Source organism: Spermophilus citellus, assembly GCF_964194105.1.
Source record: "Spermophilus citellus genome assembly, chromosome: 2".
Lineage (NCBI taxonomy): Eukaryota > Metazoa > Chordata > Mammalia > Rodentia > Sciuridae > Spermophilus > Spermophilus citellus.
This window is the reverse complement of record NC_138183.1, coordinates 8,498,741-8,524,084: the sequence shown is the minus strand read 5'-3', so window position 1 is coordinate 8,524,084 and position 25,344 is coordinate 8,498,741. Positions and strand designations below refer to the sequence as shown.

At 48.8% G+C, this 25,344-nt stretch overlaps 2 protein-coding genes and 1 pseudogene across 9 annotated transcripts in view; 1 reads left to right on the top strand and 2 right to left on the bottom strand.

The window, feature by feature from the left end:
- Window positions 1–25,344, top strand: part of RALGPS1 (Ral GEF with PH domain and SH3 binding motif 1) — a 271,882-nt gene that overhangs the window by 147,314 nt on the left and 99,224 nt on the right. The gene's annotated exons all lie outside the window — the stretch shown is intronic.
- ANGPTL2 (angiopoietin like 2) overlaps window positions 8,205–25,344 on the bottom strand; it is a 34,232-nt gene continuing 17,092 nt past the window's right edge. For both annotated transcript variants that reach the window (XM_081281974.1, XM_081281973.1), the window contains exons 3-5: window positions 14,758–14,951; window positions 12,139–12,409; window positions 8,205–9,875 (exon numbers count right to left, since the gene is read on the bottom strand). In XM_081281974.1, the coding sequence (XP_081138100.1) occupies window positions 9,676–9,875; window positions 12,139–12,409; window positions 14,758–14,951 (665 nt within the window). In that variant the 3' untranslated portion in view covers window positions 8,205–9,675. The remainder of the gene's footprint in view (window positions 9,876–12,138; window positions 12,410–14,757; window positions 14,952–25,344) is intronic.
- Window positions 12,417–13,777, bottom strand: LOC308634362 (transmembrane protein 126A-like; annotated as a pseudogene). The gene is made up of 2 exons: window positions 13,697–13,777; window positions 12,417–13,577 (listed from the first exon to the last, which is right to left on the bottom strand). The product of its transcript is annotated as a transmembrane protein 126A-like (transcript).

The window sequence follows — 25,344 nt, the reverse complement described above, 5'->3', positions numbered from 1 at the left end:
GCAGTGCCACAAAGAAAAATCTAAACTTGGACTCTGATATGTCTGTCTGCAGAGCAATGGCCAGGCCCTTTTCTCCTCTCTTCCTGATGGCCATGTGCTGCAAATAGCTGAAATCCTACCCTCCCTCCCTGGCCCAGGACAGTCTTTGATCAGGGTTTCCCTTCCCTCAGTCACGATATTCAACCTTTTCTCACGCCTAGTGAGCAGAGAAGAGTCCCAGGCTCAAACTTGTTTCTTAGTCAATAGAATGATCTCAAAAATGTCCTATCCCCAATCAAAATGCAGGAAACATTTCCATTATTTTATAGAGTGGTTAATTGCATATTGTTCCAAATCTCTCCCTTCCCTAAGGGAAAAGATCATTTTTACTTTTGCAATCTCAAGATTTGTTACCTTAAAATCCACATTTCTCTGGGGCTTCATAATCTTCCTCAGTCCTTTCAGAAGCTAGCTAGATTATTTAAAATCCTCATTTTATGAATAAAAAACCTTAACCTATGACTTACCCAACATCATAGGCCAGGCAGATACCAGTTAACTTGAGACTTCATGCCCATGGCTGGATTCCACCCAGCCTTAACTAGTGCATCCTCCAGTCAACATCTGATTCCATAGAGATGTTGGAGGAAAACAGGAAGGTCAGGAAAGGAGCCCTGGGGCCGGCTGGCTTCCTGCATGCCTTGCTGGCCAAAGCTGGAATGTCTTGTCCATTTCTGTCTTCTGGGGCCAGGGGAAGACCTACTTCACCCTTTTTCTGGTTTGGGTTTTGTCTGACACCCCAATAGGAGGTAAGAGTATAAACCCATTGTGTGCAAGAGAAAAGTGTGGCTCTGTAGCAAGAGCCTGTGTTCTCACCAGGACACCTGTTCTTCTCTGGCTTCCTTAACTCTTTGGATCTCTGGTTAGAAACTAACTACTAGTAATTACAACAACTCATGTTTATTCTTTCACACTTTATGTGTGTTGTCTCATGTAATCCTCCCCACACTCCTTCCTCTGAAGGAAGCACTATTTTTAACTTATGTCATAGCAGTGAAGTATAAATAAGAGTCAGATTAAAGTGACTCATTTTGGAGATGGAATTATAAAAGAAATGTCCTTTTTATGTTGAGTACTTGCTCTTTCTTACTGTCTTGGGTCATTCATCCTGGGGGAATCCAGCTATGATGTGCTTGGCAATGCCATGGAGAGACCCATGTGGCAGGGATCGAGGGCTGCCAACAACCATGGAGGGAGTTTGGAAGACGGTCCTACCTTAAAGTTGAGCCTTCAGATAAAACCAAGGCCCCAGGTAGCAGCTTGACTGAGCCTCATGGGCAGCCTTGAGCTAGAGACACTACCTAAAATATGCCCAAGTTCCTGATCCATAGAACCTACAAGATAATGAATACTCATTGCAACCTGCCAAGGTTTGGGGCATTTGTTGCATAGCAACACATACATAACTAGGATGTTACATGACCTTATCACTACCCCACATTGGCTATTCCTTGTTGCCCAGTCTGTTGCCCAATCTTGTACTACACTCCACATGCAGGAGACTGACCCTAGGGGAGCAGGAAGTTCTAGGCCCCTCCCAAAAGTTAATTTTGAGGGAGGAAAATGCAATAGGTGGAGAAGGTGGCTGCCAGTTTGGGAAATGACAAGTTCTCACAGCTTTGTAAGGAAGAAGGTGCCTGGGGAGACTAGTCGGGGACTGGAAGTTTCCCCACAGAAAGGATGTGGTTGCAGACGAAGTGTACGCTGGACTCTGGACTGCCGTGTGTGCAGGCCAGCGGAGGCCCTGGATGCCTGTCTGGGGGAAATTAAGGCGTTTTCGTTCCTTACAGTCACCCAGAAGAAATGTGCCCGTGAATGGCATTGGTCTCCCATACATTCTTTTCAAGACTTTTAAAAATTACAAAAGTAACACATTGCTCGCTGTAAAGATCATTCACACTAAAAAGAAGTCTATAAAGTGAAAAGTGAAAATCACATTCTTCCTCTTCTCCTGCCCAGAGGCACCACTGCTAGCAGCTGGTGCGTGGGCCCTTCCAGACGTGCCAGTTCACAGCCACGAGCAGCTGTGCCGTGGAGGGTGCATAAGGTACTGTACTTTCTACCCAGAGTTGGAATGAATGTTTGATATATAGTGTTTTGTTCCTTACTTTTTTTCCCACTTAAAATGTCAGATCCTGCTCAGTGGCAGCCAGTATAGAGCCTCCTCTCGTTCTTTTCAGTGGCTCCTTGGCACCTGTAGATGTGTGGGTGTGTCCTGGTCTGGCGAGCCATACCCCTCTGATGATCATTGAGGTGGTTTCTGCTTTTTCCCACTTATAGATAGCACAGTGGGGAATATCCTTCTACCTGTCTGTATATTTACTGGTCTGAAACATGGAATGCTAGATGTGGAACCACTAGGGCAAATACTGTCACAGCCTTTTGGTAGCCACCGCTGGGATGAACTCTAAAAAGGCTGCCGTTGTTCTTCCACCCGTTCCATGGGCATGCCTGCTTTCTGACTCTTCCTAAGCTGAAATGACAGGTGAAGATGGCATCTTTTTAAATACACACTTCTCTGTCAATTCTCTTGGGTTAGGCAGCCAGGCTTCAGGTCTTCTACACTAATCAGCTGTCCTCTGCTTCCTCAATATCTGGCCCTGATTCTGGTTCCCTACATAGCCCTGCACTGCCCTGACCCATGAGGAAGTGCTGCCTGGCTTTGGGTTCCTGTGGAGAGGAGGCCGACCTAAATCTAGGCCCAACACACTTGCCTAGGTCTGGTCAGTAATTCCTGGCTTCAAAGTGACTGTGAGCTTCTTCTAATCCTCTCCCCTCATTGAAATAGCCAGGGGATAGGCCTCTGCCATCACATGGTTTCAAAAGGGAATTCTAATTCCATTTCCTCCACAGGAGCTGCCTTTTCAGGCTCTGGGCCACTCCCATATCTGCTAAGGCTCAGGACAGCTATAGGCAAGGATCCCTCTCCTCAGATGTCTCTGAGCTTCAGGATGCACTTCAGCAAGGGAAAGGGAGAACCCTCTAACCCTCCCATGGAGTCGTACTCATCATGACCATCAGCCAGCAGGGCATGGGACAGCCAGATGGCCACCCACCCAGGAGGGGCCACATGTGGAAGTGCTTTGGGAGGCTGTGCAGACAGGAAAATAATCTGTGTCTGGTTCCCACATGTGTGTTGAGCTGGCCCACGATGCCCCAAGTAGGGAGAGACAAGATGCTTGAATGTCGGGATGGTTGGCATCAAGGCTTGTGTCCATAAGGGGTAGAATCCCAGGTCAGTACTGGTACCAGCCTGACTCTGGAATCTGAGAAAGACCAAGGTTAGCAAGCCACATACCTGAGGGTACACAGATAGGAGATAAGCCACCATACCCAGGATCCAGCTACCAGACAACATAGACCAAGGCTCAGGCCAGGAAGAACTGGTATATGAGGTGATACCAGACTAGCCACAGAGAAACACTTTGAGCATTAAAGGCTGGGGTTGTTGAATCTGCAGGTTGTAGGACAAGTGGCTTTCTGTCCCATAGGAGGGAGAGGAGAAAGGCAGGTCCAGTGGCTTTAGCTGTTGGAAGGCCCAAGAAGCTATGAGATATTCTTCATCACTGCCTCTATTATTCTGTGCCCATTGCTCTGAAGTAAATTGGGCAAATAGCCATGGACTGGCTTCCTGACATCTAGGGACCTGCTGTCCCCTAGCTGCTTTTGCATAGGCAGGCAGGCTGGCCACTCTTGTGGGAAGGAGCTCAGGACCACCATGATTCTCAGATGCATTCCTGAGCCATGGCTAGTAGAAATGGAGCAGTGGTATCACTTCCTCCTAGAGTGCAGTGGTAGATGCCATGAAGGCAGCTCAGGAACCAGACCCATGGTGCTGACGTTCCCAGGTTCTCAGGCTGCACCTTCTTGGGCAGGTTGTTTACATCACAGAGCTTCAGTTTTCTATGTTGAAGAGAGGGTAATTATAAAACCCATCTTAAAGGGCTGTAAGAATTTAGAAACCTGCATGCTCCCTGGAACATGGAAAGTAGCCCATAATGATAGATGGTATCAGTGTTGCCCAGAGCAAAATGTGGCCAGGAAGGCCCCAGCAGTGGGGAGCTTATTGCTTCTCTTATCCAGAGATTGTTGAGAAATCCAGTGTCCCCAGGAAGGGCAGGAGGAGCCCCATCAGGGCATAGCCAGGGATCATGTTTAGTGACCCAGCTGGGCCTGGAAGGGTTAGGTGTGCTTTTTAGGAAAGGACAGTGGGCAGGTAGGGAGAGCCTGGGAAACAGGACCCCTTCACATGAGTAATGGGATGGAATCCATCTAGTTGGCAAAGTATGCATGGTCTCTAGAGAGGATAGGAGCCAATGACAGTTGGAGTATAGTCTAAACCCCTTTTTGAATAGAGATCCATCCCATGACCCCCACCCTTGGGAACCTGGGACTTCCTTGTCTCCTGCACAGCATTGTGCCCCAGCAGCAGCTTTCATTCCACCCAGCCCAGCTCTGAGCCAGGGCCCTGGCTGGCCAATCAGATTCTTCATCCAGGAGTTGGCATGGGAATGTAGAGATGCTGGCACTCAGACTTGGGGGACGTGTGAACTCAGGAAAGCCAGGTGGGGCTGTTGCTGGGACAGAGAGTGAGGGTACTCTGGACGGGTGCACAGTGAGAAACCAAGAAAGAAATCCTGCAGGAAGGGGAGAGGAGCGGGGCGGGGAAGGGTGCCGCCTTCTTTCCTGAAGGGTTTCCAGGCAGTTTCTGGTCCTGGCCCTCGGGAGGCCCAGCTGCATCCCGGCCCGTGGACTCAGGGAGATACCTCGTGTCCTTATATAACCAGCTTATTAAATGAGCTGGACTCAGTCAGGTGGAAGAAGAAACCAACCTTATTTTTTCTGCTGTGTCCTTTCAAGCGTCTCAGTAAACTAATTCTTTTCCCAGCAAAGCTGAGAACTCAGCAGGCCCCTTGGTCTTCTTGGTGTCAGGCTTGACAAAGCCCAGTTCCTTCTGACAATGCTGTCATTCCAGATAGTCCTGTGTAGCACTTATGAGTCTGGACTCCTAAAGCCAACCAGTTGGAGCTGGGGAGAGCACAGGTCAGCTTCTTCGCTGAATTCTGGCCAGCCCCGCTGCCTCCTCCACTTGCCCACAGAGATTTCTGGCCCTTGGAATTGGAGCAGGGGCCAGAAGAGGCGACAGGAAAGAGCCCATGTTCCGTGGCTGCTCGGTTCTCCTCCAGAGTTGTACCTGCCTGTCCCTGGCACGCAGCCTGAACTCCGTCTCTTCTTTTCTGCTACCTAGCCTCTCTCTGGGCACCTCACCTGCTCCTGGTAGGGTAATGCTGCTCCTCCAGCTCAGCTGATGCTCACTGCTGCTTCCCTTGTTCAGTACTTGCTGCCCTGCCCCCACCCCTGTCATCCAGGTAGCCTGCTGTCTGGGAGCTTCCAGAATCTTACACTCCTCACTGCTCTGCTGGCTTGCGCCTCACCAGCTCTGGGAGTGGTTCCTTGTCATCCCTCTCACATGGTTTGGGGTAAGGAAGACATCTCCTCTTCCTGTGTGGCAGAGGACATATCATAGGGACACATCATTCTCCCCCACCCCGTGATCTTTTCCTTGCACTTCTTAGAATTCAGGTGGGCAACACTAAGCTGCAGCCTGAGGTTGTTCCTTTGTGGTGATGATCTTGCACCTTGCAAGCTCTGGAATATGAGATCCTGGCAACTATTATTTTGTCCTTAGTCTTGGGACTGCCAGGTAAAACTGAGGCAGAGGGAGTGCCTTTTTACATCTTTGTACTCAAAATGTGCCCTTTTTATTTAATCTAGTTGCCTGGGTTTCTTTAACAGATTTCAATAAGACTGAAGCAGGTGAGGTGGTCCTGGAATTCAGGGAGGACCCCTTGGACTCCTGAGTGTCTGGGCTCTAGGCATGGAGGACTCCCATTGTCATTGCTTCCAGTCCTTTGAAGGTTTCTCTTCCAATCTTGCTCACACTGGTAAAATTTGGAGAAGGGGGTTCTGTTCAGTGGCACCTGCTTGGGGACCATTACTGGTCAAAGTATTGGCCAAGACTGGGATGTGGGGGTTTGGCTGGCACTGGAGGAAGTCTGGGTTTTATTGATATCCATCTAGGTCTACAGAGGTGCCAACCATGGAGTACTTCTGTGATTATAGGCCTGACAAGTTTGCTGGCTGGAAGGCAGAGGAGCACTGCTGATCTGACTTGGGCAGACCTCCAGATGCTAACTGGCTGTCTGCTAGTGAGAATAGCTCAAGGTCCCCAACCTCCGGGTCCCTGAGCCCAACTCCCTTTCCCGTGATCTTTCTCCAGGTGCTACCCAGTGAACTGACCTCCTCCCTTTCATTTTTACTCTGGGGAAAGCAGGCTGTACATCTTTGAGGACCTTACTCCTCTGCTCCATATAGCCAGGGTATGGTTTGGATAATACCCAGATTTGGGTGCCAGGATAGGGCTTGGTGGGGAGTAGGAGTTGGTATTATGGTCTGCTTTTATTTGGATCCCAGGTAGCTCGGATAAAGGACTTCTTCATATTGACTAGCTTGACTTTCTAGAACTTTCTGCTTTGGGGTTTGGATATGATGCCAGTGAGCAGTAAGGGTGTACCTCATTTTCCTTTGCCTAAGTTTCCTATATCTCCCAACTCTGCTCCAGATGTTGAGGAGGTGTGGCTGTGATCTGGGCCAAGGTAGCATTCCCCTGTGACCAAGCAACTGACTGAGAGGTAGGAGGAGGGCTAAGAACTTGTCCTCAGTGCCAACACCTAGTCCTTTCTGGATTAACTCCTGGTGGCACATTCTTGATTTCAAGCCTCAGCTTCAAGCCTCCTGCTCTTCAGTGAGATGGGAATAATAATCCTTCCTTCACAGAGTTGTATGAAGGTGAAATAAAAAATAGAAGTCCATTTTTAAGCATGTAATAAGCTTTACAAACATCAAGTCTTGGGACTGGGGGTATAGCTCAGTGGCAGAGCACCTACCTAGCATTGCAAGGCCCTGGGTTCCATCCTTAGCACCAAACACACAAAGTCTCCTTAACTACACCCAACTCCAGAAGGCTTTCCCACAGTTGTATTCTTGATGATTTAGAAGAACTGCTGGGGCTGGGGATGTGGCTCAAGCGGTAGCGCGCTCGCCTGGCATGCGTGCGGCCCGGGTTCGATCCTCAGCACCACATACAAACAAAGATGTTGTGTCCGCCAAAAACTAAAAAATAAATATTAAAATTCTCTCTCTCTCTCTCTCTCTCTCTCTCTCTCTCTCTCTCTCCCTCTCACTCTATCTTAAAAAAAAAAGAAGAACTGCTGGGTCTAAGGACCTAAATGCATTTTAAACTTTGATATCACCAGCTTACTCTTGAAAAAATAGTCAGTTTATACTTCAGTCCTGTCTTTGCCAGTCTGAGAGGCAACACATGATGGCTAACCCTTCCCTCAGTGCAACCCCTTAGTTCTCCCTGCAGTTGACATCTTCTCGTGTTTACTGGCCATTTGCAACTTCTAAGGTTGTTCACATACTTGGCCAAGTTTTCTATCACAGTATTTGTATCTTTCTTAATTTGAAAGCTTGGAATATGTCATAGTATTAATTCTGGATTTGCTATTTACATGCAAATATTTTTTTTCTTATGATATTTGCATCCCAATCTTGGTAGTGTTTTATTTTGCTTTGCTTTTTTGGAAGACAGAAAAAAAATTTCAAGTCATATCCCTTGGTCTCTTCCTTTATAGCTTCAAGGTTTCCTATCATGTATAGACCTGCCTTCCCAAGTCACAGATCTGTTGTAGTAGGAGACAGTTCTGGTGCCTAGTGGGGGGTGTGGCTTGGGAGGAGGGAGATAGAGGCTCCTGGTGGGGCACCCACTGCAGTGGTGGGGGGAGAGGAGGCCAGAGGATGTGGTGGGGAGGAAGGCTTGGCCTGGGGGAGCATGTCTCAGAGATTGCCTGCCCGGCTGTGAGGTGCTCTTAGGACACCCACTGGAAGTATTCAGAATGTAACTAGAAGCGCAGAGCTGGGCTCCAGAGAGCCACCCTGGCTGAGGTGCTGGCACAGGGATCAGGAGGGGGCAGGCAGGAACCAGATAGGGAGAGTGCCATAGGCATGGATTGGGCATGTGCCCTAGATGCCAAATCTTAAAGGGCCCAATGTGAGAGGCCCCGGGAAAGCAGTCTAAAACAGTAACACACAGGGTAGATGCATCATGTAGCACTGATGGCTTTTATTGCAGATTTGTGTCATTACAAGGATAATCTGGGAATATATTAAAAAACCCTCCCTTTTATATACACAAAACATGCTACATGGTACACTTGTGAGAACTGCTGAGGTAATAGGCACGCACTCAGACGTGGACAGTACCAAAAGCCCCACATCTCGCATGCCTGACCCATGTGCCCACCGGGGAGGGTCTCACCTTCCTGACTCATCTCTTGCCCCTGGCTTGGCAGTCGTCCCGGTAGTACTGAGACTGGCAGGATTCAGGAAGCCGCCATGCTGCAGCGCACCAACCAAGGAATCTGGTGGCCCCTGTCCTCCAGAGAAGCGTAGTTGGGGGATGAGGTGCAGACTCTGGTCCACCTGAGCATGGGATCTCCAGTCTGTAGCCATCTGGGGGCCCCAGCACATTAGTGATGACGTCTCTTCAGCTGAGTGTCTCTGGCAAGGTAGGCTACTATTGGGTGAAGGTGAAAATGACATGGAGGCTAAAGTATGAGCGGAAGATACAGAACTGAATACACAATCTACATGGCCGCCAGTGCAGCTTTGGGCCTGGCCTTCCCTTCCCTGGCCAGAACCTGTGCCCAGACTGTTCCTACTCAGAGGTGGCGGACTCTTGCCTGGAAGGATAGGTCTTGTGGTAGAAAAGGATGGGCAATGGGTAAAGAGAAAGGGCGCCTTGAATGTGTAGGTAGCAGGGGACTGACACAGAGGGCGCTGGGTGAGTGAATAACTGGGTGGAAGGTGGTAACAATCCTGAGAACAGAGAAAACATTAAAAACAGAAATGATTTTTGAAATTTGAGTGGGTGCCCAAGGGGGTTCTTAAGAGAGGGAGCCAGGAACCCCTATGTGAGAGATGAGCCTTGTGGACATTCTTGGAAGAATCCAGGTGCGCCAACACCGAGGATTAGTCTTTGAATCGGGGCTACACAGCCTGTGATCTGCCCTTAGGCTCCAGAAACACAGCATCAAGGAAATGTTTTCCTTCAAAGAGCAAAGTTGGGGATGACTTTAATGTCTGAGAGTTGGAGTGCATTTCGGTGTATATATAGCAAACCCATATGTATATCTAGACATATCACATGTGATAGTATGTAATGCATATACATGTGGCATACACTTAAGTGCATGGAGAGGCTCATGCACATGTATATCATGAAGGTATTTTGCAATGGTGTTTTATTGTAGGGATAATTTATTTAAAGAAAGAGTTGTCTGCAGTCCTGTCCTAGAAACATGAGGGGCTGTCTGATTTGAAGGAAAGTAGAGGAGGGACAGAGAACACAGTACCAGTTCAGTTTCATTATCTGACACAGTGACTTCAAAAAACAGAATCCAGCTCTCAGTCCTTGCAGCCCAGGATGAGCTGGTGAGTAGTTGCTCATTGTGCTGGGGCTGCATGCTGGGCAGGCTCCTGCTGATGGCCACGGGAGATCCAGAGGGGAGTGGCTTAGTGGAAGGTGTTGGGGTTGGGCCGGATCATCATCACCACTTTCTTGAGTGAGTAGGAGCCTCCTCGGAACTCAGCCCAGTAGACTCCATCCTGGTAGCGGCTCCGGTAATGGCCCCCACGGTACCAGACCCCGTTGAGGTTGGAGTGGGCACAGGCATTATACCACCAGCCTCCCTTTTGGTAGTGGGCACAGTTTCCTGCAGGAGAGAAGGGTGCAAGGAGGTCCCTGGAAGCAAGCTTTGTGCCCTGTCCCTGGTGTGCTCAGGTCTCCCGCAAGATCCTCTCTAGGAGGCCTTCAGAGTAAGACTGCTGGAGAGATGAGCCTTCTGTGGCAGAGGTCAAAGGCCAGATTTGGAGCCAGTTGGACTTTATAACTCATGGGCTGTGAGATCACAGACCAATGGCTTCCCTCCCTTCCTGCATCATCCTCATCTCCTAGAGGATGGTAAAAATTCCACTACCCCCACCTCAGGTCTGGAGAAAGTGAAAGTGACCTGGGGGATGAGCAGGGAGCTTCTTAGGATTTTAAGAGTGGAAAGTGTTGTATTAAGTCTTTATAGAATGACAAAGTAAGTGTTAAAGATGAAATGCCCCTTTTTTCTTCCCTAGCCTGTATTCCATCCAAATAACTTCTTGTGTTATTTCATAAAAGAAGGATATTCCATAAAACTCTTGGCATATCACATCATGCTGAATTTTGCTGCCAAGGACAAGCAGTTCAGAACAATAAGAAGCGTGGGCAAAGTGTGAGTGGGTACGCAGGGGCACAGTGCCCACAGGGCGGGAAGGACCAGAGGAGCCACTGTCACTGGGGCTGCTCAATTGGGGGGACTGGACCTGGGAAGGGACTCCTTCCTCTAAGAGGAGCTTTCCTGCCAGGCTTGGGGTTGGAGGGCCTGATGGAGGGGCAGCCCTGCTCCAGTGGAAATGTTGGGACAGAATGAGACGGTCACAGCAGCCTGAGGCAGAAAGCTGGAGGAGAGCATCAGCCCCAGGCACCCCAGATTTCCCAGAGCTGTTCTGGGGCCTCAGCTCAAGGCTACACGGACCAAATGGCAGTGCTACATTTGGGGAGTAAGGAGACCCGTGGCATACCATGGTCTGCTTCCCATTCACCAGGGTGCCCCTTCTGCTCTGGCCTTACATATTCCAAGGGTAAGGAGCCCTCACATAGTTCTCACTGCTCCCCAATGTCACCCCAAAGAAGTCTACAGCAGACCCTATCCTGGTGCTGAGGGTCATCCTCCTGCCCTGCTCTTTCAGAAGCCTTGGCACAGCAAGGGCCTGCTTCTCTACCAGGGTCAGTACAGTACCAGTGTAGTGCGAGGACAGGTGGGTCGCGTCTCTCCTGTTCCCCAATGTCAGGACACCTGTCTGCTAGAGCGTGGCTGCCTGGGGTCCTGGAGTGAAGCTCCTTCACCACAGTGCATAGGTATTAGGGCATGCCTAAAGCACAGGCCATTCCTGGGACAGTCCCCAGAGGCTGCTGAGTACAAAGGTGGGAAGACTTGCTTTCAGACCAGGACTGAAAGGAAGACCAGGCAGGAGGAGCCAGGCTCACCCAGGAAAGCAGACTCAGCCTCAGCCCAGAGGTGGTGCTAGCTACAGGGGTCACCAACCTACAGATTGATTTTGGGGCCTTGGGAGGCATCAACTGTGGGGAAGTGTGATGTCAGCACTCATGGCAGGACTGTATCTGCGTATCTTATTATTTCCTGTGTTCTCCCTTGTTTTGTTTTGTTTTTATAACATTTTTTCAGTTGTAGATGGACACAGTACCTTGATTTATTTATATGTGGTGCTGAGGATCGAACCCAGTGCCTCCTTCACATGTACAAGGCAACGCTTTACCACTGAGCCACAACCCCAGCCCCCTCCCTTGTTTTTTTTATCTAATTAAAACTTAATATAAGTCCTGGGTTTGAGGTACATGACCTTGAACAAATCACTTCATGTATCCTATCTGGTTTCCTCTCCACATTGCATTAACATTACATGTTAGACACAGTAATGGCCAAGAGCCCGCTAGCATCAATGCTAACTCAAGCCCCTGCTGTGTGCTGAGTCCTATCAGGTACCTTCTCTCTAACCTTCTCCCTGCCCTGCAAGGTAGGTATTGTCCTTACTTATAGATGTGGAAACCAAGGCCCAGGGAGATTGTGCAGTGTGCTGAGGAGGTAGGGACAGCATTGGAACCCAGGGCGTGTCTGCCTCAGACAGGTGAGGAGGGCACAGCCTGGCATGGGAGAGTGTCCATCTCTTCGCCTTTCCCTTTTGGTAAGTGCCACTGTAACCCAGCTTTGCAGAGAGAATCTGAGGGCAGTTGGTAAAGGAAGGGATATTCAAGAGGTGGGAACAGGGTGAGAGACTCCTTGTTCCCAAGCCCTCGGGTTGTGGCCTCTGGCTTTGGTTGACCTCTTTTCCCTGCCCTGCTCCTGGGTTTGACTCCACTTTTCCTACCTGTGTAGACGTCATGATCTCTGTCCAGGGTGGTAAACTGCTTGCCATTGTGCCAGGTGAAGGAGTCACCCGCATTGCCATGGTAGCGCCCCAGCCGCAGCTTATAATACTCGCTCTCTGGCTCCAGGCGGAAGCTGGCATATTCTGCAAAGACCTTGCGGCCGGACCAGTCCTCCATGGTCACCAGCAGTTTGTAGTTGCCTTGGTTTGTCAGCCAGTAAATGTTCTCCAGGCCCAGCCAGTACTCTCCATCAATGTTCCCAAACCCTTGCTGGGGAAGATAAGGGAGAGCATGAGTTTGGAGCTTGTAGTGTCCTTACCAGCGGCCAGACCCTCAGCCTGGGTAGAGCAGCCCAGGAAACAAATGGAGCCAGAGACAGGCCTGGGCTCCAATCCCGGCTCCTCTACATGGTGGCTGTGTGACTTGAGAGTCACTTCACCTTTCTGAACCTCAGTTGTGCATCAAACATGTGGAGAGGGGTCATGTGGAGAGCAGACCATGCCCCCTCTGGGCCAGGTATCATGGGAGTCCTGGGTTCCTCACCTTCACTTGAGGATGCTATTGCCTTCCCCACATGCTGCTGCAGGATCACAGACAATGTGGTCAATTGAGAACCTGGCACACAGTAGGCATGTGGCCGGCATTCGTGGACAGAGTCCTCACCTCCCTGCTGTGGGTGCGTGTAACACATAAGCCCTAGCACACCAGACAGGTGTGAGTTGTGAGGGACATGTCACATCCACCCGGGATCCCTTCGAGATTGAAAACCTACTAGGTTTTAGCAATTTTTTTTTAATCTTTAAAATTTTATTTTTGTTTATACATTTGCTTCAAATCAGTGAATTTCTAGGCCAGGCTCAGGTAACTGAAGGGCTTTTATAAGTACTTTATATTGTCTAGACCCAAAGTATGCTATAAACATAGTCTGAAGTAAAATGGGAAATAACATTTTTGAAAAGATAAGCTTAGAAATTCTAGTCCAGTAAGTGAAGGTGTTTCCTTTCTCTGGCAGCAGGGCTGATTGTACCTGGCTGCTAGGCCACCAGTTACAGGTATATCTAAGAAAACAGGGTATAGACCTCCTAAAACAAAATCAACCGGTCCACCCTGTATCACAGTACAGGTTTCACAGTTCAAATCACCTGTACTCAGAGGTATGCTTACAAAACCTTTGAAAGATACATTCACTGTCAAAATGGGAGCACTGCCATTGGTAAGCCAGCAGCTATTTGGACCTGTGTTACATGCAAGATGCACCGAAAAAGATTGCCGTTAGGCCCCAGAGAGCAGCATTAAGTTCAATATTTGTAGATGCTTGTTCAAGTAGATTCCTTTCTGCTTCTGGTAGTTGTTCAATTTTTCTGGCTCTGACATCAAAAATTGAGTTTTTCTTGATAATATCATGTGGTTTATGGTTTTCTGTCTTGACCCTGTTGCTCTCCTCCCAACAGCCAATGCCTCACCTGTTCTTCCTTTAACACGGGGGGGGGGGGGGGGGGGGGGGCTTAAGCTACAAACTTTACTTGGCTCATCCCGCCACCGCCATCTTTAGCTGACCTTACTGTTGTTTTTGACAGGTAGTTTTAAGGTCATCAGCTGCATGTTGGCCACCAAAGTCTTGTAAGCAGATGGGTTCATTGGCAGTAACCATTTCTAGGGTTTGGTGAGCACTTACAGCACGTGTGCGCTGTCACAAGAACTTCACCAGGTTACTTTATTAACCCCCGTGCCGACCCTAAGAACAAGGCGCTATCATTATCCTCCCTAGATGGTCCAGCCAGGACGAGCAGGAAGGACACAGTCCTTCCACAGGAGAGGAGGAAGTGTGGAGGAGAGACTCCAGGAGCCTCGAAGCTGGGATATGGAGGAGAAGCAGAAATACAGGCTGGCCAGGAGGTGGTCCAGGGAGCCAAGACAGAGAGAGACCCAAGAAGGGGGTGTGGCAGAGCCACATGTAGAGGCATTATGGCCAAGGGAGTCATGGCTTTGGTTTCAGAGGGCTAAGCTGCAGTCACTGCTTTGCATGTCACAGCTATGTAGCTGTGAGCAAGGAACTCTCCCTTGTCACCTATGACCGGGTCAACAGCAGTGTCCTCCTCAAGTGCTGGAGGTTAAACCAGGTCACGTACAAGATCCCTGTGGGTACTCCCATGGCCCGAGCCATTTAGGCTGTCCTCAGTACCAGAAGAAGGAGAGTGGGGTGCAGCCTTGCTTTCTACAATGATGAGCACTGCAGTGCCCTACAAATTGAGATGGGCCCTGCAGTTAGGACTCCAGTAGTAGCAGAATTCTCTCCAGGAGCCCTTTGGGATCTCCCAGGGCTGAAAGCCTCAGGCCTTACCCCTTCTGGGCACCAAGAATAAGTCATACCCATGGAAACCCAAGCTGGAAGCAAGAGTCTGCCACACCCAGGCTGGAGCAAGCAGTCCCTCTGCCCTGTGGTGTTTTGGTGGTCCAAACTCTAAACTGCTGTCCTGTGACAGGTGCTAGCAGTAGGCAGAGTAGGAGCCTATCCTTACCGCCCTGGTGTTTGCAAAAATGGCCCTGTCCTCATTCTGATTGCCTTGGGGTGGGCCAGTCACCTGTGGGCAGTGCAAACAGGCCCCACTGGGTCTCACCTTATATGTATCCCAGTTCCTGAAGAAGTTGACGGAGCCATCCAGGCGCCTCTGGATGACAGTCCAGCCCCCGGGGTCATGTCTCTGGTCACACCACACCTGCATGAGGCGGTTGGTGTTCTCAGGCTTTACCAGGTAGATGGAGCTGGTGTCATGGCCATCCTCCAGGGCCTGCAGGCAGTCTCTCCATGGGCCTAGGGACACAGATGTGCACATGTCACATGCTGCCTGCCACAAGGCCACAGCCCCAGATGTACCCTAGATAGGCACATCCTCTGGCAGGGCTCCAACAGGAAGCCACAGGCGTGTAGTTTGAGGGAACTGGTTTTTGTCTTGCACGTTTGAGTAATAATGTGGTATAAAAGTAAGGACTTCAAGCCCATCTTCTGCCCTCACTGGCTCCTACTGTGACCTCCCAGCACGCTTCCTCACGTCTCCCCACCCTTGATTTCCTTTATTTGTAGAATGGACATCATATTTACATCCTTCAGGGTTGTCAGGATTTCAGAGATTATTTGTTTCCTTTGTTCTAAGGTTGGTCACTTCAGCAACAAGAAGGTACTAACTTGAGTCACTAAGGTCCAGACAAGCTGGGGTCCTCCTTATTCATCTCATGGAACATTAGGAGGTCTTCCAGGTCTTTCAGCCACATAGTTCAAAATACATAAAATCACCACACATTGGTTCAGGCTCTTTAAAATACTTCTCAGACTGAGAATGGTTAAGATCAAAAGGGCTTAGAAATTTTCATCTTGCTCTATTAGTGTGTATGTTTATTCAACAGCTATTAACTGTGGCCCAGCCCCCACAGGGCTGCAGAAGCCCAGGAGAGCATGGCTGCTTTGGCAGACGTGAGGAGGAACTGGCCTTGCCTGCCTCCTCTCACTCCACTTCCTGAGGAATCCTGTCTTTCCCCCTCCTTGGGGTCGGGGCACACTCAGCTTTGCCTGTGAAGCCCCAACTTCTCAGCTTTAGTCCTGGCTGATGCTTGGCTTAGCTAGCCCACACATGATGGATGGTCAGATGGGTGAGGTTTGGGTTTGTCCTTGTTGGACATCTCAGCGGGCTCTTCCAGAGAATCCATCTTAGAGCCGCCTTGCTCTGGGCACCTAGGGCGGCCTGGGTGCTGACAATCATTGCAGGCCTCCTCCTTGAGAGTGCTTCTCACCCTTTTACCCAGCCTTCTCCCATATGAGGCCCGGGACCGGCCCCCATGCATCCCACCCCAGCACAAGGCATGGCACCAGTGGCTGTGTCCTCCCTTCCTGCCCTTGGCCCTCTTCAATATCCATCCTGGGGAAGGGAGGCCAGACCTCCAGGAAGAACATTCAGGAAGGAGAAAAAGGTTTTGGTTGTGTTTGGTCCATGCTCCAGAGACCAAGGCAGAGAATAGGAGTCTGTCCCTAACAGCTAGAGCAGAGCGCCAGTGGGCGTGGGAGGCCACCCAGCTCCTCGCCAGGTCAGCCATGCTGGAGGGGCGGTTGATGCTCATGCTGGAGATGGAAGATCCCCAGGGCCTGCAAAATAACATCACTTAACCAAGCCACGGGCCTCTCCTGCAGAGCCACTGGGCTCGTGGGCTCTCATGCAGTAGAGAGGCTGTCCTTGAAGGGGTTACCACGTAGGGAGCCTTTGGAGGCCAGTGAGAGGTAGCAGGTGAGTCCTGTGGCCCAAGCCTATGTTCCTTCATGGCTTCAGCTTTACCTTTGGCATTCCTACAAAGGGTTCCTTTTAAAAAGAAAGTATTTTTAAATGTTTTGGGGTCTCCAATCCCTTTAGGAATTTGGGGAAAGTTCTAGACTCTAGAAAAATGCACAGACTCACATAATTTTGTATAGTTTCCAGAACAGAAGGTAAATGGACCCTCAAGCCCTAGGTTATGACCGAGAGCTCTAAAAGAGTCTTGTCTGGAATAGTAATAATAGCAATGAATAATAACAGTAGATAACACATGTGCTGGGCTCAGGGCAAGCCCTGTCTGGATGTTCCCTCTACCCACACTCCAGTGAGGTGGCAGCAGGCTCCTCATTTTACAGATGAAGAAAGCAGAGCCCCTGAGACATTAAGGGACCCCCAGGTGACAAAGCCAGTAAGGTGCAGGGTGAGTCTTTGTCTTCAGATGGTCTGGGTGGTCCAGAGTCCTGACTCCAAAGCAATCTTGTTTTCCCCCAACCAGAGTGAATTTGAGGGTTGGGGGCCCAGGCTACATTCTCTGTCCTAAGGACTACTTTTTAAAAATTTTTATTTTTTTAACCTGGTAGTCATCCAGGTCAAAAAAAATAATAATAAAAACAGTTCTTCTTTAGTAAGGTGTTAAACCCCTTTTTAAAAAGTCTGCTTTGGGTTTTTTTTTTTTTTCCTATTGACTTCTTAATATCCTTTACACACTTTTCAACTATTTTAAGTATCTTATGATGGAGAAGTTTCATCTTTTGTTTTTCTTTTTTTAGGCAAATCTAGTAATTTTCTAATTTATGTCCTTCTAGAGTCATGGGGCAGGTATAAATCAGGAAGCATTTTGCATTTCATGCTGTTAGATAAGACTCTCTTATATCCCTGCAGCCTGTTCTTTGATACTCAGGCCTGTTGGCTTTCAGCAAGAACTGTGCCCCCTGTGCACATGCATGAATATACCACTGTAGTTCTCACCATCACATACATCCACAAGATGCTAATTAAAAAAATACACACACTCTATAATATAGCAGAAAGATCAGTAGAGCAAAGGCAAGGGAACAGCGGCCAGAGGTGGGGGGAGTACCAGGAACTGAAATAAAGCAAATTATATTCCATGCTTTTATAATTATGTTAAAATGAATCCTAATGTTATAAATAACTGAAAAGAAGCAATAAAATAAAAAACTGAAGCCCCAAACAGTTCTTCGAAAACCTCCACCAAATCTCACACATCCATATGCATTCCTTTCCTTACATTGGAGACACTGTGGCAAATGTAAAAAATGCAAACAATGAGGGAAAATTTGTTCAAAAAATAGGTTGCATTGAAAAACTGGCAGCAATGAAATAATGGCCAAGCCCAAGCCTCCTGATTTGATGGGCAACCTACAGCTGCAGCAGGGGAGTGATGCAATGGCACACCTGTCATGTGCAGTGTGTCCAGAATTCTGCAACTGTAACATAAATAACACAAGGCCAATATGCAGGTTGTTACACATAATGCCTCCAGGAGCTAGGGGAGGCCCATGGTTGAGCAAGTGTGGCGCTGAAGAAGGGACTCCCAACTTGGAGTCACGAGCCACTGGCTCAGATCTTGGTGGCTTCACCTACTCACAATATGACTTGGGCAGTTTCCTCACTGAGCTTCAAGTTCTCTTGTATAATGGGGAAGGAGCACTGGCTATCCTAAGGGTCTCACCAACGTGGAGCAGCCAAGAGGCCAGCCTGAGCCAGTGCTCAGCACAGTCTCTTTCCTCCTGTTATAGGTGAAAGCTGACATGGTGGAAGTTGTTCATACCCTTTCCTCTGTCTCTGTTGTCTCTTCCTCTCCCTCCCCACCCACTTCACACACACATACACACAAACATAAACATCACTGTATATTTTGAATTTCCAAGTCTAAATATAAAGCTATTTGCTAATAGATATTTTTCACAGGCATAGTTTAAAAGTCAGAGTTTCAGCGGAAAAGGCCACAAAGATGTATTGAAATAAAGAATGGAAATCTTTTTTGTCAAGGAAGCTAAATTTTTGACGTGCAGTGGGCGAAACCCTCCCTCCAGAACAGTTCGAGCGCCAGGCACTATTTGACTTGGCTCCCCTTCTGAGAGGGCGGCTCTGTCCAGAGAACCAGGCCAATACTAACTCGGCAGCACCTAGGCCCAGAGCAGTGTACGTGCCCCAACCTCACCTCTATAAAGACCACATTTACACCACAGCTGGAATGTTCCACGTGAAGGGCCATGCGGCTGCCATGGCTGAGCCGAGCCAGTGTGGTTCCCTAGAGGGGTGGCAAGGGCACAGGAAGGACACAGGACCTGGGGCCAGGAAGAGAAGGAATGCTGGCACATCCCTCCTGCAGAGATATAGGTGTTGGGCTCTCGAACCCCAGTGTCAGCCCTGGTAACTGCCAAGCCCCTCTTTGCTTCCCCTCCTCTGGTGTTCTGGATAGAGGCATCAAGACACCAGCCGCCCAGGAAACCAGACTTCACTGATGGCCAATGCAGTGTTCACCACCTCCAGTCAGGGCCTTTCTGGTAAAGGCAAGTTAGAGCCAGAAGCCAGGCCAGGCCATCGTGTAACTTCCTCTTCTCTTTGCTTTCTGTGGTCTGGGCTGGACCTGTGTCAGGCCAGCTCACCCACCTAGGCCCCAGCATTGAAATGGGTTCACGAACTGCAGCAGCTTTCAATGAGGGCTCCCCACACCATGAATATATGAGCAGAGCTACTGCAGTTCCCCCTGAGGAGCAGCAAGAGGGGCAGAGGCCCTCTGGGTCATGAGCTGGGCTGGCCAGCAGTTGACCGACTTTTCATTTCCTAAGCCCAGCCCCAAACCTAAGAACCCAACCACCTTTGGCCATGTAGAGGACCCTGGAGCCTGTGCTGACATCATGGGGAGCTGCTCCCATGAATGCGTTAGTCCCTAAACCCCTGGGGAGAGGCTTCTGTGATATCACCAAGTCACCTGCTTTTGCATGAGAACTGTATGTGGGTTTTCAATCATTCTTACTGATGGCCTTTCTCCAAAAAGTCATTTTTCTGTTCCCGGAAACATATTCCTAATCGAAGTGACTAGTTGTTAAAACTGGATCTAGAGTTTCCTGTTCACATTTATCCATCCTGAGTGCCAGGGCACATGGGCTGTTAGGTGTGAGTCCCACCCTAGCCAGGAGCAGAATTCCTGAGAGTCCCACCAGGGCAGGACAGGCACTGGGCAGGGTCTGTGATGACCAGTCTATCTGTCGTTGCTCAAGACTCATTTATCCAGAAGCTTGGTGGAATAATAGTTTGATGATGACCATATATGTTCTACGTCAGCCACTAATTTTTACTGAACCAGAGTCCAAAACAATTACCTGAATACAGGAATAGCTTATGCCAAAGGCCTCTGGTTCTTATAGAGCCTCAGCATTTACATCATGAATGCCATTTCCAGTCATTCCAGGGAAAGGGTCCAAGTGCTCTGCCCGCTCTTGAGGCTGCTTTAGTCCTCAGGTGGTGGGCACAGTGCCTTTCCAGGAGTTTATGAAAATGTTTGAGGCCTTAAAACATACTTATTGGCTGTCAAATATGAAAAGAAAACTACAAAATTGAAATTTATTGGTATATAATTAAATTTCTACGAAGTGTAACATCTTGTCAAGTTCATTAATTGTTAAATTTAACTTTCATAAAAATGTTATTACTTTTGAAAACAATTTGTAGGTTAATTTTTTTCTCATTTCCCATGAATTTCTGAACATGCCTGCTGTTTGCTGAGAAATCAGAGTTAACCATAAATTAATTGAGTTACTCTTAGCCAAATAATTTCAAAAGCAAAATTATTCAAATACTTTCAAGATTGTTACAGTAAAAATTATATTAGATACGTGAGATGGCCAGGTGGGTGTGGCTTCAATGCACTTGATATAGTCTGGGGCCTTCCAAGAGCTCTTAGGGCCCATGAAGGGTTTAAGGGGGTTCTGTTTGTATTGGTTTGACCTCAAGATAAACAGGCGTCACAATATTGCTTTCCAAAGTACACTAAGAAGCATGTGCCCACTCTTAGGTTTCTGGTGGTACAGGTGGGCAGGAAGAGAAACAGGGACTTAAAACAAAGAAGAAAAGAGGTTAGACCGGGAGGGGCTATGGAGGTCTCACTGGGGGTAGAGGTGCACAGCTTGCTGGGGACTGGTGAGAGGGGAGCCCTGGGGCTCCCTAAGGGATGCCGTTACAGGTGCCCGAGACTGGATGTGGCTATGGGTGATGCACAGAGCCCCCTGCCCCACCCCTAGGACACTTTGAGGATGACCAGGGCTCTCAGTTCAAAGCGGGAACATCTTGGGAGGACTTATCAGACCCAGAATTGCAACCAACCCACAGATGCTAGACAGTGCTCCTCAGTCCTGTGGTTGGCCAACCTGTTAACCTTTTCCAAGGAAGGCGACCAGCTTCCTTGACTTCTTAAAGAACCAAGATTGACTTTATCCATCACCTTTTCATCTTCCAGACACTTAAAACCCCTCTTCATACTCTGTTCTGTCATTTTACTGGGGCTCAACCACAAGCCACTTGGTATATAATTAGGCAGTACGTCCTTTTTCTCTTTCACAAAATAGGGCACTTGCCCAGCACCAAGCCTGGTCTCCATAAACTCCTGACAGTTGCTGGCAGAGACTCTGTGAGCATATCTGCAAGGCCCTGCTACCCTCATTGCCTCCTCCAGGAATCCTTTCCCATCCCCACAGGAGGTACTGAATCCTGCTTGGATGCCCAAAATGCCTTATGTTTATCTCTAGGAATTTAGTAGAGATGATGACTACCATATGTGGCGAGCCTTCACCTGCTAGGCACCCATGTTTTGTTCTATCCTCCTGAGGCCCTGCAGTGAGGAGGTCACATGCTTGGGCCCGAGAAGTGCAGGGACTGGAATTGGAGCTCAGGTCTGCCTTCCAGGCCCAGATTACTCCTGTGTACTGTGCTGCAATTACCACACTGTGTTAGCCTTGGGTGAAGGGGGCTCCTGTCTCCCCATTAGGCTGTGGGCTTTTCTGGGGTGGACACTTGGTCAGGTCAGGGAGCCCTCATCCATCTTTCCGGGCTGCATCTTCTCACCAGTCCAATCCACAGTCTCTTTCTCACCCTCCTTCTGTCCTTTCCAGCTTGAGAACCATCTGGAAGTGGGCCCCACAGCAGCTGATCATCAGCATCCCAACCAAACCCTGGCAAAGGACTTCTGTTCTGTGGGGGAGACTGGACTGTCTGTAGCAGGAAGTTGGTACATGGTATCTGGGGCCAGATGGTCACCCTTTCTGTTCTTTTAGAAATTACTCTAGAAATACCATACTAAGATACTTAATTTTAACATTTAGGGGAAAATAATTTAAATATATTTGTCATTTAAACTAAAATTCTCTTCTTACAAACTTGTTCTCTGCATGTATAGTAATTTTAACTTAAATTATTGTATTTTTTTTAAAAAATCTATTAAGTGAAATTCGTTTATTCACTTAAAAAGAGAGGGGTGGAGGCTGGGGATATAGCTCAGTTGGTAGAGTGCCTGCCTCACTTGCACAAGACCCTGGGTTCTAATCCCCAGCACCAAACACACACAAAAAGGGTAACCTACAACTACTTCATCAGCTGATCTTGAGATACTAAGCAAAGTATCTTCAGCTTAGTGTCAACTACTCTTCTCCAGATTCATCCCAGGGAAGGCTGAGGCTGAGGCTGAGGCAGGGGACTGGGGAGAGACCATCTCCAGCATCCCACAAGTAGGTTCCTGTGACTGCAGACCTCGTTGATGTGTGTAGAAGTCACTGAAGGTGCACATCATTACTTTCACAATAGTAAATTCAACCAGTGATATTTTAGACACTCAGAAATGTGATGCTAACTTAATTCTGCTTTCTTTGTCTTTAAAAAAAAATGTTGGCGGCCTCTCAGGGTTATGATACAGTCTGCTATGTAAGCTTGCCATGACAACCCATCAGTGTGAGTAGCAAGCTGGCCACAGATGCCCGATCTCCAGGATTTTCTAGATTACTTCCATTTTGCCAAATGCCAAACTGTTAGGATTTCCAAGTCATGAGATGCCAAATCCCCATGCTTCTAACAGTAACAAGTTGATAGTTTATCTCCTGTGGCTGCAAATACCACAGCGTTTAGCCCAATGTCATCCTTGGAAAACAGCCTGAGGCCTGGAGGAATAGCTTTCCATCACACTCAAAAGCTCTTTGTGATCAGTTCCCCCAAGCCACCAGAGGAGTGGGGAGGGAAGAGGAGGATGGCTCTGGAACCCTCTTCCTCCTGTGGTTTTTGTTGAGCAAGAAGCTAGCAAAGAATGAACGCACTTTGAAGCATCACTGCATTATGTAGTTTGCAATGAACTGGGAATCTTATTATGTTTAATAAAACACTTTAGAAAAAGCATCATCTTAAAACCCTTCTTCTTTAGGTTTCTGGTGGTACAGGTGGGCAGGAAGAGAAATAAAGATTTAAAACAAAGAAGAAAAGAGGTTAGACAGGGAGGGGCTATGGAGGTCTCACTGGGGGTAGAGGTGCACAGCTTACTAGGGGCTGGTGAGAGGGGAGTACAGTGGGAACAGCACAGGCTCAAGATAGGAGACCTGTGTGGCTTTCCCCTCGGCCTCTGCAACCTTGAAGGCTAAATTGAAATCAAGTATAGCCACAGTCACCCCTACTTGACATCAGCACTGCACCTCAGGCCTCTCCAGCTCACTGTGGTACTCAGGCCAGGGAGCTCAGGCTGCGAAGCTGACCTGTCTGCCTACAGGGCCAGCACCTCTTCCCTCTGGACTGATGCTTGCTTGACTTCCAGAAAGAATGGAAGCCACTGTGCCGTATACCTCCTTCTCTGTTACAAAACATTCCAACATGCTAAGGAACCATGATGTAATGGGCATATTTCCTACCATAAAGGGTGAGTGGAGATAAAATACAGGGAAGAAATCTGCCTAGCTTTGAGCCTTGGTAGCGCCACTTGCTAGCTATGTCATCTTAGCTAAGTTGCTTGAACTCTCTAAACACTCTTGTTCAAGTTGTCCATGTCCCCCCAGCCCTAGATGCCTGTGATGAGAGAGGGATGATCTCCACATGTGCCCTGTGCTGTCTGTGAAGCAGTGTGATCTGCAGGAAAGACTACAGTGACTGATTCTATTCTTGAGAACTAAGATTTAAAGATGCCAGGACTTCAAGCTTGGCTCTACATTGAAAGACAGATATCCACTGAAATGTGGAGTAGAATGAACCCCTCAGGTGTGTCCAGATTTGATAGTTAAATGAGATTGGTCTGCAGCCTCCACTGGCTCATTTCCCAGGAGCCAGGGCTGTGTGGCTCTTTCCATGGCTGCACTCCCCTGTTTCTGTGGACTGGGGGAGGGGTGGTCCTAGTGGTCTCACTGGGCAGCTTCTGGGCTGTCAGCACCGTGAGTGTTCCAACAACACATCTACTAGCTCTTTTGAGAGCTGTTTTTCAAGGGGCTGCCCTGGAACCCAGTACCATGAAACAGTGACAGAGGTCAGGTAGGTCCCCAGTGGCTGGGCCATGGCAAGTGTTGTAGAGCAATTATTCACACTGGTGCCCCTCCAGCTTCTCAGAGTCCCAGAGTCATTAGGACAGACCTGATTTGAGCTTTGCTGAGCTACTTACTATCTGTGTCATCTTGACTAAGTTTCTTGACTTCTCTGAACCTCAGTGTCCTGGAAGTTACAAGTCCAGGGACCAATCTCAGCTCTACATGGACAAGTTTTGTGATAGGAAGGTGGTGCTGGGGAATCCGAGGGACCCTGATGGTTCTGCTACTTTATAATTTTATGGCTCCTCCTTTATCCACTGAGAAACCAACTGAGCTGCTGTGTCCTCTGTCTCAGGAGAGAAAAATGGCAAAAGTGCCCACTCCTGCTAGTTTTTAAAAATTCATTTCCAACAGGGACTCACTGTGCTGTGGCAGCACTAACTGTCCTTCCCTGTCAGCCTCTGGGGTAAGTCCAGAGTCCACCCTCCCCTTTCTTTTGCTTGTTAGGGAATGATCCCTGCAGCTGTCCCCTTTAACAGCAGCAGCAGGAGCATAGGGAGAGGTCTCCAGGCCTCATCACAAGTTTCATCCCAACCAAATGCCCCAGGTAGGTCTGGCCAGCCCTGAGGGAGACAGGACAGAGTCCAGGTTAGGAGCCAGGGAAGCCAGAAACTGCTTGGGCTTTTCACCCTGGCTCTCAGCAGGCCCCCTGGCCTGGTGCCAGCCTGCTACTATCTCAGTGTGGCCAGGAACAGGCCAGTGAATGCAGCTTCAGATAAGGAGCCAGGGCTGCCTCAGTCCCCTAGAGAAGGGCGTGTTGTGGGCTCAGTGCCCCAAACAATGGGGTAAAGAGCAGTGGCTCTGGGGTTGCTGGGTGAAAGCTCTGGAGGCTGCAGAGGCCTGGGTACAAAGGTATCTAATTGCAAAGGTGTTTCTGGCTGAGTTATGTCGCTGGGAATAAAGGCTCTGTTGGGAGAGAGCACAGAGAGGGTTTTGTCTTCAGGGACTAGAACCTGCCCAAGCTCAGATAAGAACCCTCTGCCGATTGGCTAGGCAGATGCGCGGTAGAAGGAAACCATCTGCTTCCCCCTCGCAGTTTGGTGTCTGCTTGTGTGGGAGCTCAGTGGTAAGATGGGCCACAAGAAATTTGCTACTAAGGATCATGCACCAACATTTGGGGAGGCTTTGCTTAAATAAATAAATAAGTAATAAATGTGCCCTCAGCCATCTCCATAATGGGATGAGATCACACTGCCATGCCATCCCACACCAGGTGCTTCTTCAAGTGGGACAGAAAGGGTGCAGTGAGGGTAGGAGCCTTGGATCCACAGCAGCCCACATCCTCCCTTACCTGTGCTTCAGATCATGCTGGAATATGAAGCAGCAGGAGGTT